The following is a 14,183-nucleotide window of genomic DNA, read 5'->3' on the forward strand; positions in this document are numbered from 1 at the left end:
ATCACGGCGTTATGGAAAGGGTGGCCCCTACTTGATTGATACCAGCAAGGTGGCGTAGCTCTACCTGTCTCGATGTTTCGAGTTTTAGTAGGAAGGCCGATTGGAGTTCGGTTATTTTCATGTCGTCTTTTCGTTTCGGGAAGGAAAACGTCTAGTATAGAAGCAAAATTGGGTTGGCGAATTCTCGGGTTTCGCCGTGGAGTCTGGTCACTGATTGGTTTTGCAGTGCTCAGTCGGTAGTTAGCACTTCTTTGATTTTTCACTTTTCACTGCTTATATCCCGCTCATTCCGTTCCCTCGTGAAGTCTGAGATGCTCGCATCGTTCATAAATCTCTGCACAACAAGCTGTGCAGCATCCGGATGATCGGGATCCTGTCTAACCCGAATCACAGAAGTCGCGCGCAGTTCCGTGCTTCCGGGAGGTTGGTGATTGTGGAGTTGTTGCTTTTCTGACAACATCAAGTACTCCGTACTACACTCCATCTAGCGTATTTCTCGATGCGGCTTACTTAGATCGGGAGCCAACCCGCCCCTGTCCCCTGCAGGACCCATTCCATTCCGTGGACTCAGATTGCGTGTCCTCTATTATCGATCCTGCTTTGGACAACGCTACGCTACTTCGTAGCTTGGTAGCACCCATCTTTGACATGCTGGAGGTGAGCAGGCGTCGACGGCTAGTGCAAGAAATGTTTTGAAACATTTCACAGTTGGCCCAAGCATGGATCCTCCGCACTACTAATATTAGATCCAGCTTGGTGGTTGAGATGTAACGACTCTTGAGTGGTCAAGGTATATTGAAGGACACTTGGCGTTGGGAAGCCAGCAGGCCACAAGATAATTGAGCCCATTTCGGGACCAGGATTCCAAGCTTGATCTCAATTGAATTTTACGAAGTACTTTCCACAGGTGCTGAAAAGATTGATACGATAAATTTATGGCGCCACATGAAGCGGATAATAGCATTGTTTCCTCGATTAACCATGGCAAAAGACTGGCGCCGTGGGGATCGACGTCGCAAGGGCTTCAGGGCAGGGGGCATCCCGAGGGAGCTAGGACTGGATAATGGGATCGAGAGTGGACCGGGCAAGTCACCAGTCGTCGGCACTGGACATGATACAACTCCATTCCTCGTCTTCTTGGAGCAATAGAGACTTTCGTTTCGAAAATGGGGATGCCACTGAACCCCACTTAAGCCCTTGTTCGGTTGTGGCTATGTTTCGCGGGGGGATCCAACTGTGGAAACCGTTGCTCTTAGAAGACATCGCCAGTCTGAGTCCTGGAAGGCCAGAAACATCAATAAAACCCAACGTTCAGTGTTGTACAACTGGCTTCAACTGGCTTCAAGGAGCCTCTTCTGTGTAATCGTCACTGGGAAAAAAAATTATTCAATACCAAGTTTCTCTGGGGAAGGAGTCATGGATTTGATGCAGGAATCAATACGATATCCTTCGTACCAATACTAACGGAGTCACCGGGCTGGGAAACGGACTTCTACAGCCGGATGTGTCCGCCCTCAATACAAACATTAGCGTTTGATACTGAGTTTAGTCGCCGATTTCGTGTTCCTGGTGTCTGAATCCACTAAATTTAGAGCCAAAATAGAACCTGCTGCGCTGAAAAGGTACAATCGGACAGCCTAGACAAGTACTTGAGGGAGGCTCCCGAGTACCCTAACCTCAATCTCCTTCCAAACGCTTCAGAAATTGTACTTCCCCCAGCATGGGCCTGACTCTGAAACTCGAAGTATCAAAGGCTTCGTAATCATATTGGAGGGTACATTCGTCCCAGCAGAAGCCGTCGAGAAAGATGAACTCCAGTTCAAGACACATGCTCCCCAATAATTGTTAGTATCTGAAAAGGCAGGTAACACAGGAGGGTACCAATAACATTGTGCTTAGAGGAGAGTCTTGCTTGCGACGCAGAGCGCACTATTCGCACACACTACACACATACTTGCCCCTTATGTCCTAGTTATGCAGGGTGACAGGTCCAGACATGCAATAATACGGTGGGATGGTACACAACTATGTACACAACTATGTACACATCAAAAGCAACTGTGCAGGGACCCTTAAGTACCCTCCCCTTTCCTGTAAGTATTTGTGTACCTTGTTTCTAGTTATCCAGTTACCTGACCGTAACTGACCCTTTTTATCCACGAAACAGAGACCCTGCCACTCCCCTTCGCAAAATCGCCAGCGCACCTCGTCCTTCGTTCTCCAAAGGCCACATCCAAATCTCGAGTCCCCTCGCTAAACAGCACAACGCTCTTTCCACGCCCTCCGAATAGACCGCGATTCTCTACAGACGGTCCCCAAACCCAGAGGAATCAATCCGATGCATTAACATTAGCAGGCAATCCTGTCTAGCGACCCCTCCCTCCTCTCTACTTCCTCCATCCTCCGCCCAGTCGCCTCGCCCGGCGCGAGCCTGCCCAACTCCTCTCTCCACCGATTTGTGCGCAAGCCATATAGATCAATTTTTTCCTTGAAAGATCTTATATCGACCTCGCCCTAAAGGCTACTACGGTCTTCCATCCGTCGTTTTGAACTCTCGATTGCAGCGCCGCCGGTTCGCCCAAGATGATGCTCGAGGAGAAGTATGTAGCCTCGATCGATGCGGTTTCCCGGATGGACACCCTCTTTTTCGCACTGCTGAGTCTGTCCTGGATGGGCGTTTGCTGATTGGCATCTTGAATACAGATATATCGGCCTCGGGTTGGCCATGACCTCGAGTCTGGCGATTGGTATGTATGCCCCATTCCTTATGCTGCTGCCTGCGCTAATCCTGGTCCCACCTAGGCACGAGCTTTGTTATCACGAAAAAGGTACACACACAACACCACCCGCACGAATATGATATAGCTCTGCGATTCCCTGCGTCCTCGCAATGCGGTTTTCGATATTAACATGATTATTATAGGGTTTACAAGATGCCGAGAAGCGACATGGATTTGAAGGCGAAGGCTTCGTATACCTTCGAAGCCCCATCTGGTGGGCGGGCATTGGAACTTGTGAGTGCTTGCGATATCGTTTTGTTTGGTTACCGCTAGGTAGCCTGCTGACCGTCCCTCTCTCCTCCTCTAGTGGGTATTGGTGAAGTGTGCAACTTCGCCGCCTATGCCTTTGCGCCGGCCATCCTCGTCACACCTCTAGGTGCCCTGAGTGTCCTCATCGGGGCTGTTCTTGGTTCTTACTTCTTGAAGGAAGAGCTTGGTATTCTGGGCAAACTCGGCAGCGCAATATGTCTCATTGGCACCGTTATCATTGTTCTCCATGCCCCTCCAGATGAAGAAATCGAAACCATCGACCAGATCCTGCATTACGCTATCCAACCAGGTATGCACGTCCTAAGTGTCTTTGGTGCTTCCTAGCTACTCCTTTGCTGGGTGGAAGCTAACGCTGCGCTCGCCCCTAGGGTTCCTACTTTATGCGATTGCCGTGGCCGTATACTCGATCGTCATGATATACAAGGTTGCCCCCGTCCATGGAAAGAAGAACGCGCTCATTTTCCTGTCCATCTGCTCCACGGTTGGCTCTGTCTCGGTCATGGCTGTCAAGGCTTTCGGCATTGCCCTGAAGCTCACGCTTGCCGGAAACAACCAATTCTCGCATCCGTCCACTTATGTTTTCTTGCTCTTGACCATTGTTTGCATCGTCACCCAGATGAACTACTTCAACAAGGCCCTAGCCTGCTTCCCCGCCAATATGTATGTGTCTCTGCCATCTAGCTAGCGATAGCCCCGAATTCTAACCCCCATCCGAATCTAGCGTCAACCCTCTCTACTATGTCACGTTCACCACCGCTACGCTCTGCGCGTCATTCATCCTCTTCGGCGGCTTCAACACGACCGACACCGTGACTATCATATCGCTTCTCAGCGGGTTCCTCGTCACCTTCGCCGGTGTCTACCTATTGAATCTCTCTCGCGGCGACCCCAATGGCCACAAGCTAATCTCCGGGCGTCCTAGCATGGACGTCTCCGGTACTGATATGATCTCGAGCATCCAGACTCGCCTGAGTATGCAATCTAGGAGAAGCCTCGACCCCCACCGCCGCCTCAGTGTGAGCAGTCAGCATGGTGACCGAGAAGGTCTCATGAGGGGTTATGACGAGGAATCTGGTGCCTTCGGCCTCACCGACCTAGCGGAAGAGAGCGATGACGACGGCATCGGCAGGCCTAACGGATCCACAAATGGCAACAAGAGGACATACGGTGACTCGATAGAGCTGCAAGAACGCAAGTCCGACTCATAACATCTGCTGGATGTTCTCCCACCGTGTACGAAATATCTTAACGCATCTTGTACAATTTCTTTTGGAGCGACGATTTCTTTTTCTCTCTTTACCCGTCAGACCTTTTCTCGGTTTCGCACGGACAGGCTTGGGAGTTCCCATTTCTCCCTTGAACTTGATCCTAGCTCCCCTCGATTTATGCACCACCTTCCAGCAACAGTGGTTACCAACCTATTTTTCTTTCTGACGAAACGTATTCGAGATGACATGTCTACCGATGCCGGCATACCGAAAGCACGAATGAGGTCCTTTCTGTTTTTCTTTCTTCTCTCTTTGCACTTTTGGGATGGGTTTGGCGACGGAGGTAATTTGGGCGGCATACAAGGATACCAGGGGAGGGAAGCCTTTGTTTCCCCTTGGCTATACGCAATGGCAGCATGAGAACCGGAGACATGGCATATCCGACCTCTCCTCTCAGCCTTCGTATCTTCCCCAAAGACTCAGGGGACGATGACAGTAGAGGTCATGCGCAAGCCACGGCATCTATATATACATATCACGGCACCAAACATTATGGCTTGACAGGCGAACTTGGGGGGGTTGGCGGTTGGCATTTGGCGTTTAAAGGAGCTAAGATACAGGGAAAGCAGCTACGGGGAAGGGATGCCCTGCTTAGAGTGGATGGCCTTCCCTGGTTTTTTGGTCATTTTCTTCTCCTTTTCTTTTTGATATTTCCTGATTCTTGCGTGCAAAAGGAAGCGTTTTTCTTATTACTACCCTGCCTTTTGGAGTTTGGTTCTCGCTGGGGTTTCGTATGATCCCCCTTCTCCTGCACTGAGTCTGCATCTGTTGTGTACACTAGCGTTTGTGGTTCTCAAACCGTTTGGGTTCAAGATGGATTGTGTAGGATTAGCAAACAAGTAGGGCAGGGCGAGGATTGAGGTTGGAAGAGAGGCAAGCTAAACTCCGCACGAATTGGTAAAGTTTTGCAGGCTGCTGCATTTCGTGTTCCGCATTCAAGTCGTGGAATACCTCAGTACGCCCGTTCGCACATCAAATATCGCGAAGGGGGCCGAGCAGGTGATACATCCCAACGCCCTATTTTCCCGTAACGCCTCAACGCATAGCATGGCAATGATTCGACGAAACACATATACCGGGAATCACTTTTTGTTCAAGCCGAGAAGCTCAGCTTTTCTTTGCTATCTCGAGTGTATGGTTTTTTTTTTTTTTGTGTCTCATTACACACCAAAGAAAAACGTTCCATTTCCCCTTCCTTCTCCGAGATGCAATGATGGTGGACGTGTAAATAAAAAAAGAACAATGTCACTTGAGACGCCGTTGTACGAAAGCACCAAAGTAGACCGGGTCTGGCAATTTCTTTTTCCGAACCCAACCCTTTTTCCATTCAGTTCTTGGTCATCAAATCAATACCATCTTAAAACCAGCCGTCAAACAAACTTTACCAACCTCCTCCCAAGCCCCACTCATCATCAGCGGGATTAGGTTGCTCGTAGTTGGGCTGCTCGCCATAGCCGAGCTGCTGGCCGTAGTGGTGGAGCTGCTCACCGTAGCCAGGCTGCTCGCCATAGTTGGCACCGTCAGGAACAAACATGACGTACTGCTGCTGATTGTAGTAATCAACAGGAACAGGCTGCTGATAATAAGCACCGCCCTCGACAATAGGAAGGGCAACGGGAGGAGCGCTGAGAGCAGGTTCGGCGGTGGCCGGGGGATGGCTCTCCTCAGCTGGGCCATTCTATTGCTCAGCCGCAGGAGCCTCCTCAGCCTCCTCCGCCGCCCTCTGCGCCTCCTGGGCAGCCGCGAGCTGGGCAGCCTTCGCGCCGTAGTCGATGGACGCGGGCTGAAGGATAGGCTGCTCCTCCTTGGGGTCGATGATGGTGACGGTATCAGGAAGAGTCTTCTGGGGGCCGCTCTTGCCCTCGGGATCGGAGCCCCTCATGATCTTGACCTTAATACCAAGGACACCCTGTCGGAGAAGGACGTGGCGGGTAGCGCTGTCAATGAAGTCGAGCGCGGGCTGACCGGAGTGGATCATGAAGCCGTCGGTGAACTTCATGGACTTGGCACGAGCAGCGCGGAGCTTACCCGAGACGACAACCTCACAACCCTTGGCACCAGACTCCATGATGAAGCGGAGGACACCATAGCAGGCACGGCGGACGGCGAGACCGTTGAGAAGCTTGTATCGGAGGGACTCGCACTGAGCGACGGCGGAAAGACCACGGTTCTGGACCTTGGCGGCGTAGAGGGAGACGGAGTTCTCGGGGAACTTGAATCGCTTCTGGATGAGGGAGGTGAGCTCGCGGATGCGGCGGCCCTGCTCACCGAGAACCTCCTGAGTGTGGGTAGCTCGGATGATGATGTCGGTGACGGTGGGTGTGACGCGGACTTCGACGCCGGAGTAGCCCTCCTCGGCAAGCTCACGCTGGAAGAACTCGTTGAGCTCGGCGTAGAAGACGCCGTCAGCGACGAACTTCCTGCGCTTGGAACTGTAATACGGAAAAACATCCACAGTCAGTAAATGCCATAAATGTGAACAAACCATAATTGAAGGGCTAGGCTCTCGAGAAGACCAGAGGGACCCAAAATTCTGGCCTTCCCGTCCTCCCAATTCGCGCAATGGCCTCGGTCGGGATCGATCGTGAAGTATATATCCGCGGTGAGGGGATGGAGGGGTAGAGAGCAGGAGAATCACTCACATTTGCGTTCCTGGGACGGGAGACATCTTGGGCTGTATGAGGTGTCGGCGTCTCGCTTGGTATGCGTGGACTGTGGGATGGAGGGAGGAGGATTGTCGAAGAGAAAAATCTGGGAATTGGAGAGATACCAGCACAAGATGTCAGTGGTTGATTTTCGGCGGCGTCTGGAATAGTGGACTGGGGGCTCTTGCAGACCGTCGCTTCAAAGGTGACCTCCAATTTCTGGTGTGGGCGGAAAATCAGTGAAAGCCCTAACACTGAATTTTTGAGAGGTTGTGGTCTGTGCACTCGCGTCGAGTACGTACCTCAATACTTCTGTCCAAAACTGGACCTTGGGACTGTGGGGTGAGAAAGGGGTTGTTTAAGCGAGAATACCCCGAAAGGAGGTTTGTCACATGTCATCTGATTGGGCGCTCCTTCCAAAGCTTGGGAGAAGGAGCAGGACAAGGCAAGAGGGGCATCCATCTTCGGAAGGACCTCCCGGATCGTGGGGCTCTCTTACTGGGAGAGAACATGACAACAGTCACAATCTGCTGGAGCTGCTAGACTCACCTCTCCTTGGCTGCGCAACAGGACAAACTCTAGCTTCTTGCATCAGGTCTTGTTCCAGTGATAATGAAATCACTTTAGCCCTTATGGTTACTTATTTTCTTCATGCCTGACCTCACCTTAAATAATCCTCTCTCCTACAACATCTTCCTCCTGTGACCACCAGCAACGTCGACATCATCTCCCCTCTTCCCTTCCACATACCTCCCTCCCCCTTGGCTCCAACACAATTCATTCTCTCGATTCCTTTGATCAGCCACTTATCTCTGACAACATCACCACTAACGACGAATGACATATACTCTATGAATGTAGAGCCTCTATTATATTCTTCCTAACCAAACACAGTAGCCTCATCTCCACAATGGAAGTGAGGAAGGTGAGAATAGCAGCCCGAAGATCTTTTCTGTACCTTGTATTCAGTAATCCACCAGATCTCTAACCTCCCAAATTGTTTAGGTGTTTGACAATGTCCAAGGCATCAATGGCGGCCTCACATCCACTGGAACCCTACGCCTAACCGATTTCCACCTTGTTTTCTGTTCTCCTGCTCCGAATAGCCAGCAATCGAAAGATGGCGCGCCGCCCAAGATTCGCGAGTCCTGGATTACCTATCCTATGCTCTGCTATTGCGCCTTCCGTCCGACCCCTCCGTCGTCTGGCATCCCATCGTCGATCAGGATAAGGTGCCGCGACTTCACCTTTGTCACATTCAACTTCCAGGACGATAAGTTGGCGCGGGCGGCTTTCGACTTTATACGTGCCCGCACATGCAGGCTCGGCACTGTCGAGAAGCTCTACGCTTTTAGCCATATGCCCCTGAAGCCTGAGCTGGGCATTAATGGTTGGGAATTGTACGATGCTAGGGCCGAGTTTCGGCGCCAGGGAATTAGCGAGAAGTCGACGGACAAAGGCTGGAGAATCTCAACGATCAATCAGGATTACAAGTTTTGCGATACCTATCCAGGCTTGCTTGTAGTGCCTTCCTCGATATCGGATCTTACTCTGAAGTATGCCAAGGATTTCCGGTCGAGGAATCGCATCCCAGCGTTGTCCTATCTACACCCCGTAAACGGCTGCACCATTCTTCGAAGCTCCCAGCCCCAAGCTGGCATAACCCGCAAAACCAACCCCCAGGACGAGAAGCTAGTATGCGCCGCATTTTCTTCCAACATGCGAAGCGGTATGATCGGCGACCTTGCGCGACCTAAGCTGGCTAGCGAGCCGAGCAGCCAGTCCGAGACCCCTCCAGACTCCAGCGTCTCCGATGTTAGCTTACAGTCCGACATCCCGGAGATGTATGATTCCAAGGGGAAGCGTCTGATTTACGGTGCACAGCAGAGTAATTTAATTGTCGACGCACGACCTACAATTAACGCCATATTCAACCAAATGCAGGGTTATGGCTCTGAGAACATGGAAGGATACAAGAATACCCAAAAGGTATTTCTTAATATTGATAACATTCATGTCATGAGGTCCTCTCTCAACCAAGTCATCGAGGCAATCAAAGACGCCGACATCTCAGCGCTTCCACCTAACCGAGATCTCCTCGCGAAGAGCGGGTGGATCAAACACATCTTCCATGTCTTGTCAGGAGCTATACAAGTAGCCAAGCAGGTCGGAATCAACCATTCGCACGTTTTGATCCACTGTTCCGATGGATGGGATCGCACAAGCCAACTGAGCGCTCTGGCCCAAATTATGCTTGATCCTTACTACCGCACCCTCGAGGGCTTCATGGTCCTTGTCGAGAAGGACTGGTTGTCGTTCGGTCATATGTTTAGACTTCGTTCTGGACATCTAAACCATGACGACTGGTTTGTGGTGCAGAAGGACGCGCTAGCTGGGTCGACCGTGCAGCCAGGCGAAAGCGATGGCAGAGGCGATGCTCTACAGAACGCCTTGGACGGCGCTCGGCGGCTATTTGGGCAGGCTAAGACCGACCCGCAGCTAGAAGCCATGACCGAGACTGCCCCAGGAGAGGTAGTTGAGAGCGAGATTACAACTAAGAAGATGGTGAGCCCGGTTTTCCACCAGTTCCTGGATTGCGCGTACCAGATGCAGCGACAATTCCCCGATCGATTCGAGTTCAACGAACGGTTCTTGAGACGACTCCTTTACCACCTCTATTCATGTCAGTATGGAACATTCCTCTATAACTCAGAGAAGCAGCGACATGACGCCAAGGTATTCACGAGAACGTCATCCGTTTGGGACTACTTTTTGTCCCGTAGGGTTGAATTTATCAATCCCAACTTCGAACCTGTTATCGACGACCATGTCAAGGGACGTGAGCGTTTGCTATTCCCAGATATCAAAGAAATTCGATGGTGGCATCAAGTCTTCAACCGCAGCGATGAGGAGATGAATGCCTCATTGGATGCCATGGCAGCAATGGAGAGCGGCCGTGAGACAATGATGGCCGGCCTTGAGGTGCCCACCTCCACGATTCAAAGCAATAGCCAGCCGACGACCCCGCTGAGGTCTCTGAGCCCCATGCCGCCCACTACCTTGACCACCAGCCAATCCGCCCTTGACTCCGTCGATCCGGCTAAAGATTCTCTCACCCCCGAAGCGGCCGTGCCTGCACTTCACCGGAGTGCCAGTGCGGATGCTAATTCGGGTGCCTTTTCTACTATTCGCGATGGCCTAGCCGGCCTCAGACTCCTTAATCCATTGGGAAGAGCCGGCGAGGCGTCCAACGCCGCAGCCTCTGTTCATCGAGAGCAAGAAATGCGAGAGATGACGTAGGGGGTCATGTTTCCAAATGAGGCGCCATATGAATATTTCGAGACGGAGAGAACGGTCCGTCCCAGGTCGCGCGACGATGAGTTGAGCTTTAACGATGCCGTAGTTATCGATCCTTCCGAAGTCCCAGATGACGCTTGTCCGGATGAGGATCTATCGTACTGGATTTTGGATCTGAGCACCTGTACCATCATCGGAAGCAGTGATGAGAAAGTGCCCAGCCATAGCGTCGCATGCACGCCCCTGGTTTGACCAGATCCCGAGAGAACGGAGAGATCTTTCGCTCGAGACACGAGTGGAGTTGCGAGAGAGGGATAGCCGGTGTGTTTCTGTTTTCCATTTTGCATAGCGAGCGGTCTGGAAGCGGTCAAGGAGCATACACATACCTTTCTTTTTATTAGCAAACCGGTTATCAGCGTAACCGGTCTTCTTGTTTTCAAGGGGGGAACATAAGGGCACCCTCCTCGATCAAAGGGGGATTTGCGTACACGTCGAAGGAAAGGGGTTGTTTTACAAGGGAAAAGGAGAGCGTTCATGTATTGAGCGAGACCACGGATTACGCATTTTAGAATGCAAGGTCACCCTCGGTTTTTGTCGTTTTCTGCTGCGCAAATAAAATGTATCACTTTTTTCCTCCAAGTTCTTTTTTGCTCTTCTCAGCAAGTGAATCAAGCAGGAAGGAGTCTACGCTCGCAGTTCATCTATCTCGCTTTTTGACTATGTGTATCCATATCCCCCTTGTTTTCGCCTCCCTAATAAACAACGCCCACTCCCCAGATCATTTCCATCACGATCATGGCTCTGATTACAAGAACTCCTCAAGGTTGATTTCGAGAGTGCTGACAGGGTATCTAAATAGGTTCGTTAGTATACGGCAATGTGACCGACCAGACGTGTGGTTGGAAAAGGGGGAGAGAGAAAATGGATGATCTCACCTTAGCTCAAACTTCTCTAGTACCGTAGGGTGAAGAATGCCCAACTCGCCAATTCGCTTCACGACGCCATCGACGCGAAGGAAGACAGCCGCACCGCGACCAGGGAAGAAAGTATCGTCATGGATCTCCTCAATCCAGTATCCATCAGGCTTCCCGGAACCGCTAGCGGCCTGGAGACTGGAGCCAACCTTGCTGGTGAGTCCCTCCTCGTGGGTGACGAAGGCGGTCCTGAGCATGGAGAGGACGCGGTCGAGGAGTCCGTGGACCATTTCGAAACCGCTCGTCTTTCCGTACCACGCGGCGGCGAAGTGACGCTCGTTCCGGGCCTTACGCTCAAGAGCCTCATCCTTGAAGACGACGTCAGCGACCTCGAAGACCTTGAGGGGCACGGCGTGGGCCGTGTTCTCACGGATAGTCTTGAGGATGCCGGGGAGGAGGGAAGTGCGGACGACCTGGTACTCGGCGGATTTGGGGTTCGCGAGGCGGACAGCTGTGTTTCCGTCGTCCTTGCGGTTGAGCCAGGCGAAGTTCTCGTCGTGGCTACAGAGGATGAGGGGCATGACCTCGCTCCAGCCGGCCATGGCGGCTTCGTTGCGGATAATGTCGCTGAGCTTGTTGATCATGAGGGGAGCACCGATGGTGGCGCTCTTGTTGGGGCTGGAGCGTGGGAGGTTGTTATAACCGTAGCAGATGGCGAGATCTTCCATGACATCGCAGGCGTGCAGTACGTCGGTTCGCGTCGGAGGGATAGAGACCTCGATGAGGTTCTTGTCCTTGGGGGAGGGCTTCGAGACGTAGGCCATCTTGTCAAGGAGCTTGCAGAGGCGCTCGGGGGACTCGCCGAGGCCGGTGCAGCCGTTGAGGTAGTCGACCTCGACTTCTGTTGTGCGGTGGTCGAGGTTAGGCGTCACGCGCGTTTGGCCGTTGTGGTCCGATACGATCTTGACGGGGGAGACGGTGAAGCGGTCGCCGCAGTATATGGAGAACATGGTAACCATGGTCTTGATTACAATATCGAGCTTCGTGGCGTCTGTGGCGGTGACTTCTATCAAGACATTCTTGGTATCGAGGGTGATCTTGGAGTGGTCACTGTTGATGATGGGAGGAAGAGAGAGGACGGTTCGGCTGGCGTCGTAGATGACTGGATATACGGGCGAATCGCGAATAATGTGAAGATAGCGACCAAGGTGCTTGTCCTTGTCGTAGAACTCCATCAACTCCCTTCCGTTCATCTTCTTAGTCTGATTAAGGGGCACGAAGTTGATCTCCTCCGGCGCGAGGGCCTCGTAGGTGAAGGGACCTTGTACGGTGTCGAGATCGTGGGTACCGATAGATACCAGAGTCCTCTGCCGCGCCAGGTTCTGGTGAAGTTTATCTTGTAGAGAAATGAACGAGTTGTATCGGTCTTGGTCGAAGGTGACGTTGCGCAGAATAGCAGCAGCGACTAGCGGCCTTATCTTGGTGGTATCTTGAGCGACCGTGATGGTCTCGACCTTCTCATTACTGAATTCCAGCACCCTGAAATCCGGAGGAGGCATGGTGCCACGGAAGATGTTGAGCATGAGGGCAATGCCCTCGAAGCAGAGCATGTCATAGCGGTTGGCGGGGATCTCGATCTTCAGCTCGGGCGGGACCTGCTTGCCGTCCACGATGGGGCGGTCGGAGTCTTCGGTATCTTCGTCGAGCTCGATACCGAATTCGAAGCAGAGGTCCTCGAATTCCTCGGTCGTGAATCTAGACGTGGCGCGGAGAGCGCGTAGAGGTCAGTTTTTTTTTCTGCCGGAGGGCCTTACATGGTGGGATGGAGGGGCTATGGAAGGAGGGGGAATTCTCCAAGACTGCGCCCAACGAACGCACTTTTGACCAAGGGCTTCGTAAAGCTTGTATTTGTCTACCGTGATGGTCGGCATGTTGTCTAGAATTATCGATATCAAGAAGTGTTTTTGCAAAGGTTCTCGAGGTGCAATGGGGCGCTATCGTCAAGAGCGCTGGGTGTTTCCCTCTTGATAATCGACAATCGCTGAGTCAAGGTGCTTTCTGAAGCAACGTTTTGGGACAATAAGTCAGAGTCACAGAATTCTGTACCTGGTCAATGCGCGGCCGGAGCGTCAAGGTGAAACTCGAAACCCTTGCCGGCTGGCAGCCTTGGCAACACCCCGCGGCAGCTCCTGTGGTTCTGATCTGCCCCTCGCCTCATGTTGGGTCTCGCAGTCCTCTCTATAATTCCACGTCTAAAACATAATTAACCCAACGTCAAGCAAATGCGAATCTATTGCCAACCAGGTCTTCGAAGAGAGTGTAAGGGCCAAAGAAATCTCCAAAGGAGGCCCTCAGCTACATCAACCTGTTTGGTATTCAACCCATCGAAACAGCGATCCAGTGTTGGCAGCAGCCTGGGCTCATGAGCTCATTGTGATAGAACAATTAGAGTTTGTAATACTACTGGCCTGAAAACCAATTGGCACTCTTCCAGCACTTCGTATCGACATTTTCTGATGTTAGTGAAGACGCGGCTCCGACTCCAGTGGTATGACGAAGAGCTGGGCCGGTGCTAGTTGTTCAGGTCTCTTGGCCTGTGTTACTACATGTTACTGGGTGTTACTGAGTAAAAGGGCAAGCTTCAATGGCCCGAGGTGCCGTTCTACGCCCTAATCTAATTAGGCATTGGGTGGTGTTTCAATAGGTCAATACAGGCGAGCTCCCATGCGAAGTACAAATTAGGTCCTCACAGGCCATTTCAGGTACTTCGAGAAGTGGCCCGGTACCTCAGCTAGTGAGCGACTTCTTGAGCTCAAAGCTAGCTGACCTTGATTTGCTGATTGGTACAAGCAGAAAGGGTTTGTAGAAATGTAGAGTATTATTGGGTAGCACCTGACGTAACGAATAGTACAAGCACATTGAAATTAATGGTGACATATACATGCAACCGTAGTGAATTGTAGTGTACTGCCTCACTGGGGACACCGACCCGTTGATCAGATTGTTGAT

At 51.9% G+C, this 14,183-nt stretch overlaps 4 protein-coding genes across 4 annotated transcripts; 2 read left to right on the forward strand and 2 right to left on the reverse strand.

The window, feature by feature from the left end:
- Window positions 1–2,583: 2,583 nt before the first annotated feature.
- SAPIO_CDS5916 (uncharacterized protein) lies at window positions 2,584–4,258 on the forward strand (the record flags this gene model as incomplete). Its single annotated transcript, XM_016788143.1, has 7 exons — window positions 2,584–2,600; window positions 2,704–2,747; window positions 2,803–2,828; window positions 2,924–3,014; window positions 3,088–3,339; window positions 3,419–3,710; window positions 3,772–4,258. 7 exons carry the CDS (start codon window positions 2,584–2,586, stop codon window positions 4,256–4,258), a joined length of 1,209 nt encoding a protein of 402 aa, XP_016642459.1.
- Window positions 4,259–5,996: 1,738 nt separating this feature from the next.
- Window positions 5,997–6,986, reverse strand: SAPIO_CDS5917 (uncharacterized protein; the record flags this gene model as incomplete). Its single annotated transcript, XM_016788144.1, has 2 exons — window positions 5,997–6,750; window positions 6,961–6,986. 2 exons carry the CDS (start codon window positions 6,984–6,986, stop codon window positions 5,997–5,999), a joined length of 780 nt encoding a protein of 259 aa, XP_016642460.1.
- An 887-nt stretch (window positions 6,987–7,873) lies between these two features.
- SAPIO_CDS5918 (Phosphatidylinositol-3-phosphatase) lies at window positions 7,874–10,512 on the forward strand (the record flags this gene model as incomplete). The annotated part of the gene is made up of 3 exons (XM_016788145.1): window positions 7,874–7,888; window positions 7,969–10,259; window positions 10,329–10,512. The coding sequence occupies 3 exons, from the start codon at window positions 7,874–7,876 to the stop codon at window positions 10,510–10,512; spliced, it is 2,490 nt and encodes an 829-aa protein (XP_016642461.1).
- A 553-nt stretch (window positions 10,513–11,065) lies between these two features.
- On the reverse strand, window positions 11,066–13,105 carry SAPIO_CDS5919 (Phenylalanine--tRNA ligase beta subunit; the record flags this gene model as incomplete). The annotated part of the gene is made up of 3 exons (XM_016788146.1): window positions 11,066–11,111; window positions 11,196–12,929; window positions 13,053–13,105. The coding sequence occupies 3 exons, from the start codon at window positions 13,103–13,105 to the stop codon at window positions 11,066–11,068; spliced, it is 1,833 nt and encodes a 610-aa protein (XP_016642462.1).
- Window positions 13,106–14,183: the final 1,078 nt, after the last annotated feature.

This window comes from Scedosporium apiospermum (assembly GCF_000732125.1).
Source record: "Scedosporium apiospermum strain IHEM 14462 chromosome Unknown SEQ_SAPIO_0099, whole genome shotgun sequence".
NCBI lineage: Eukaryota > Fungi > Ascomycota > Sordariomycetes > Microascales > Microascaceae > Scedosporium > Scedosporium apiospermum.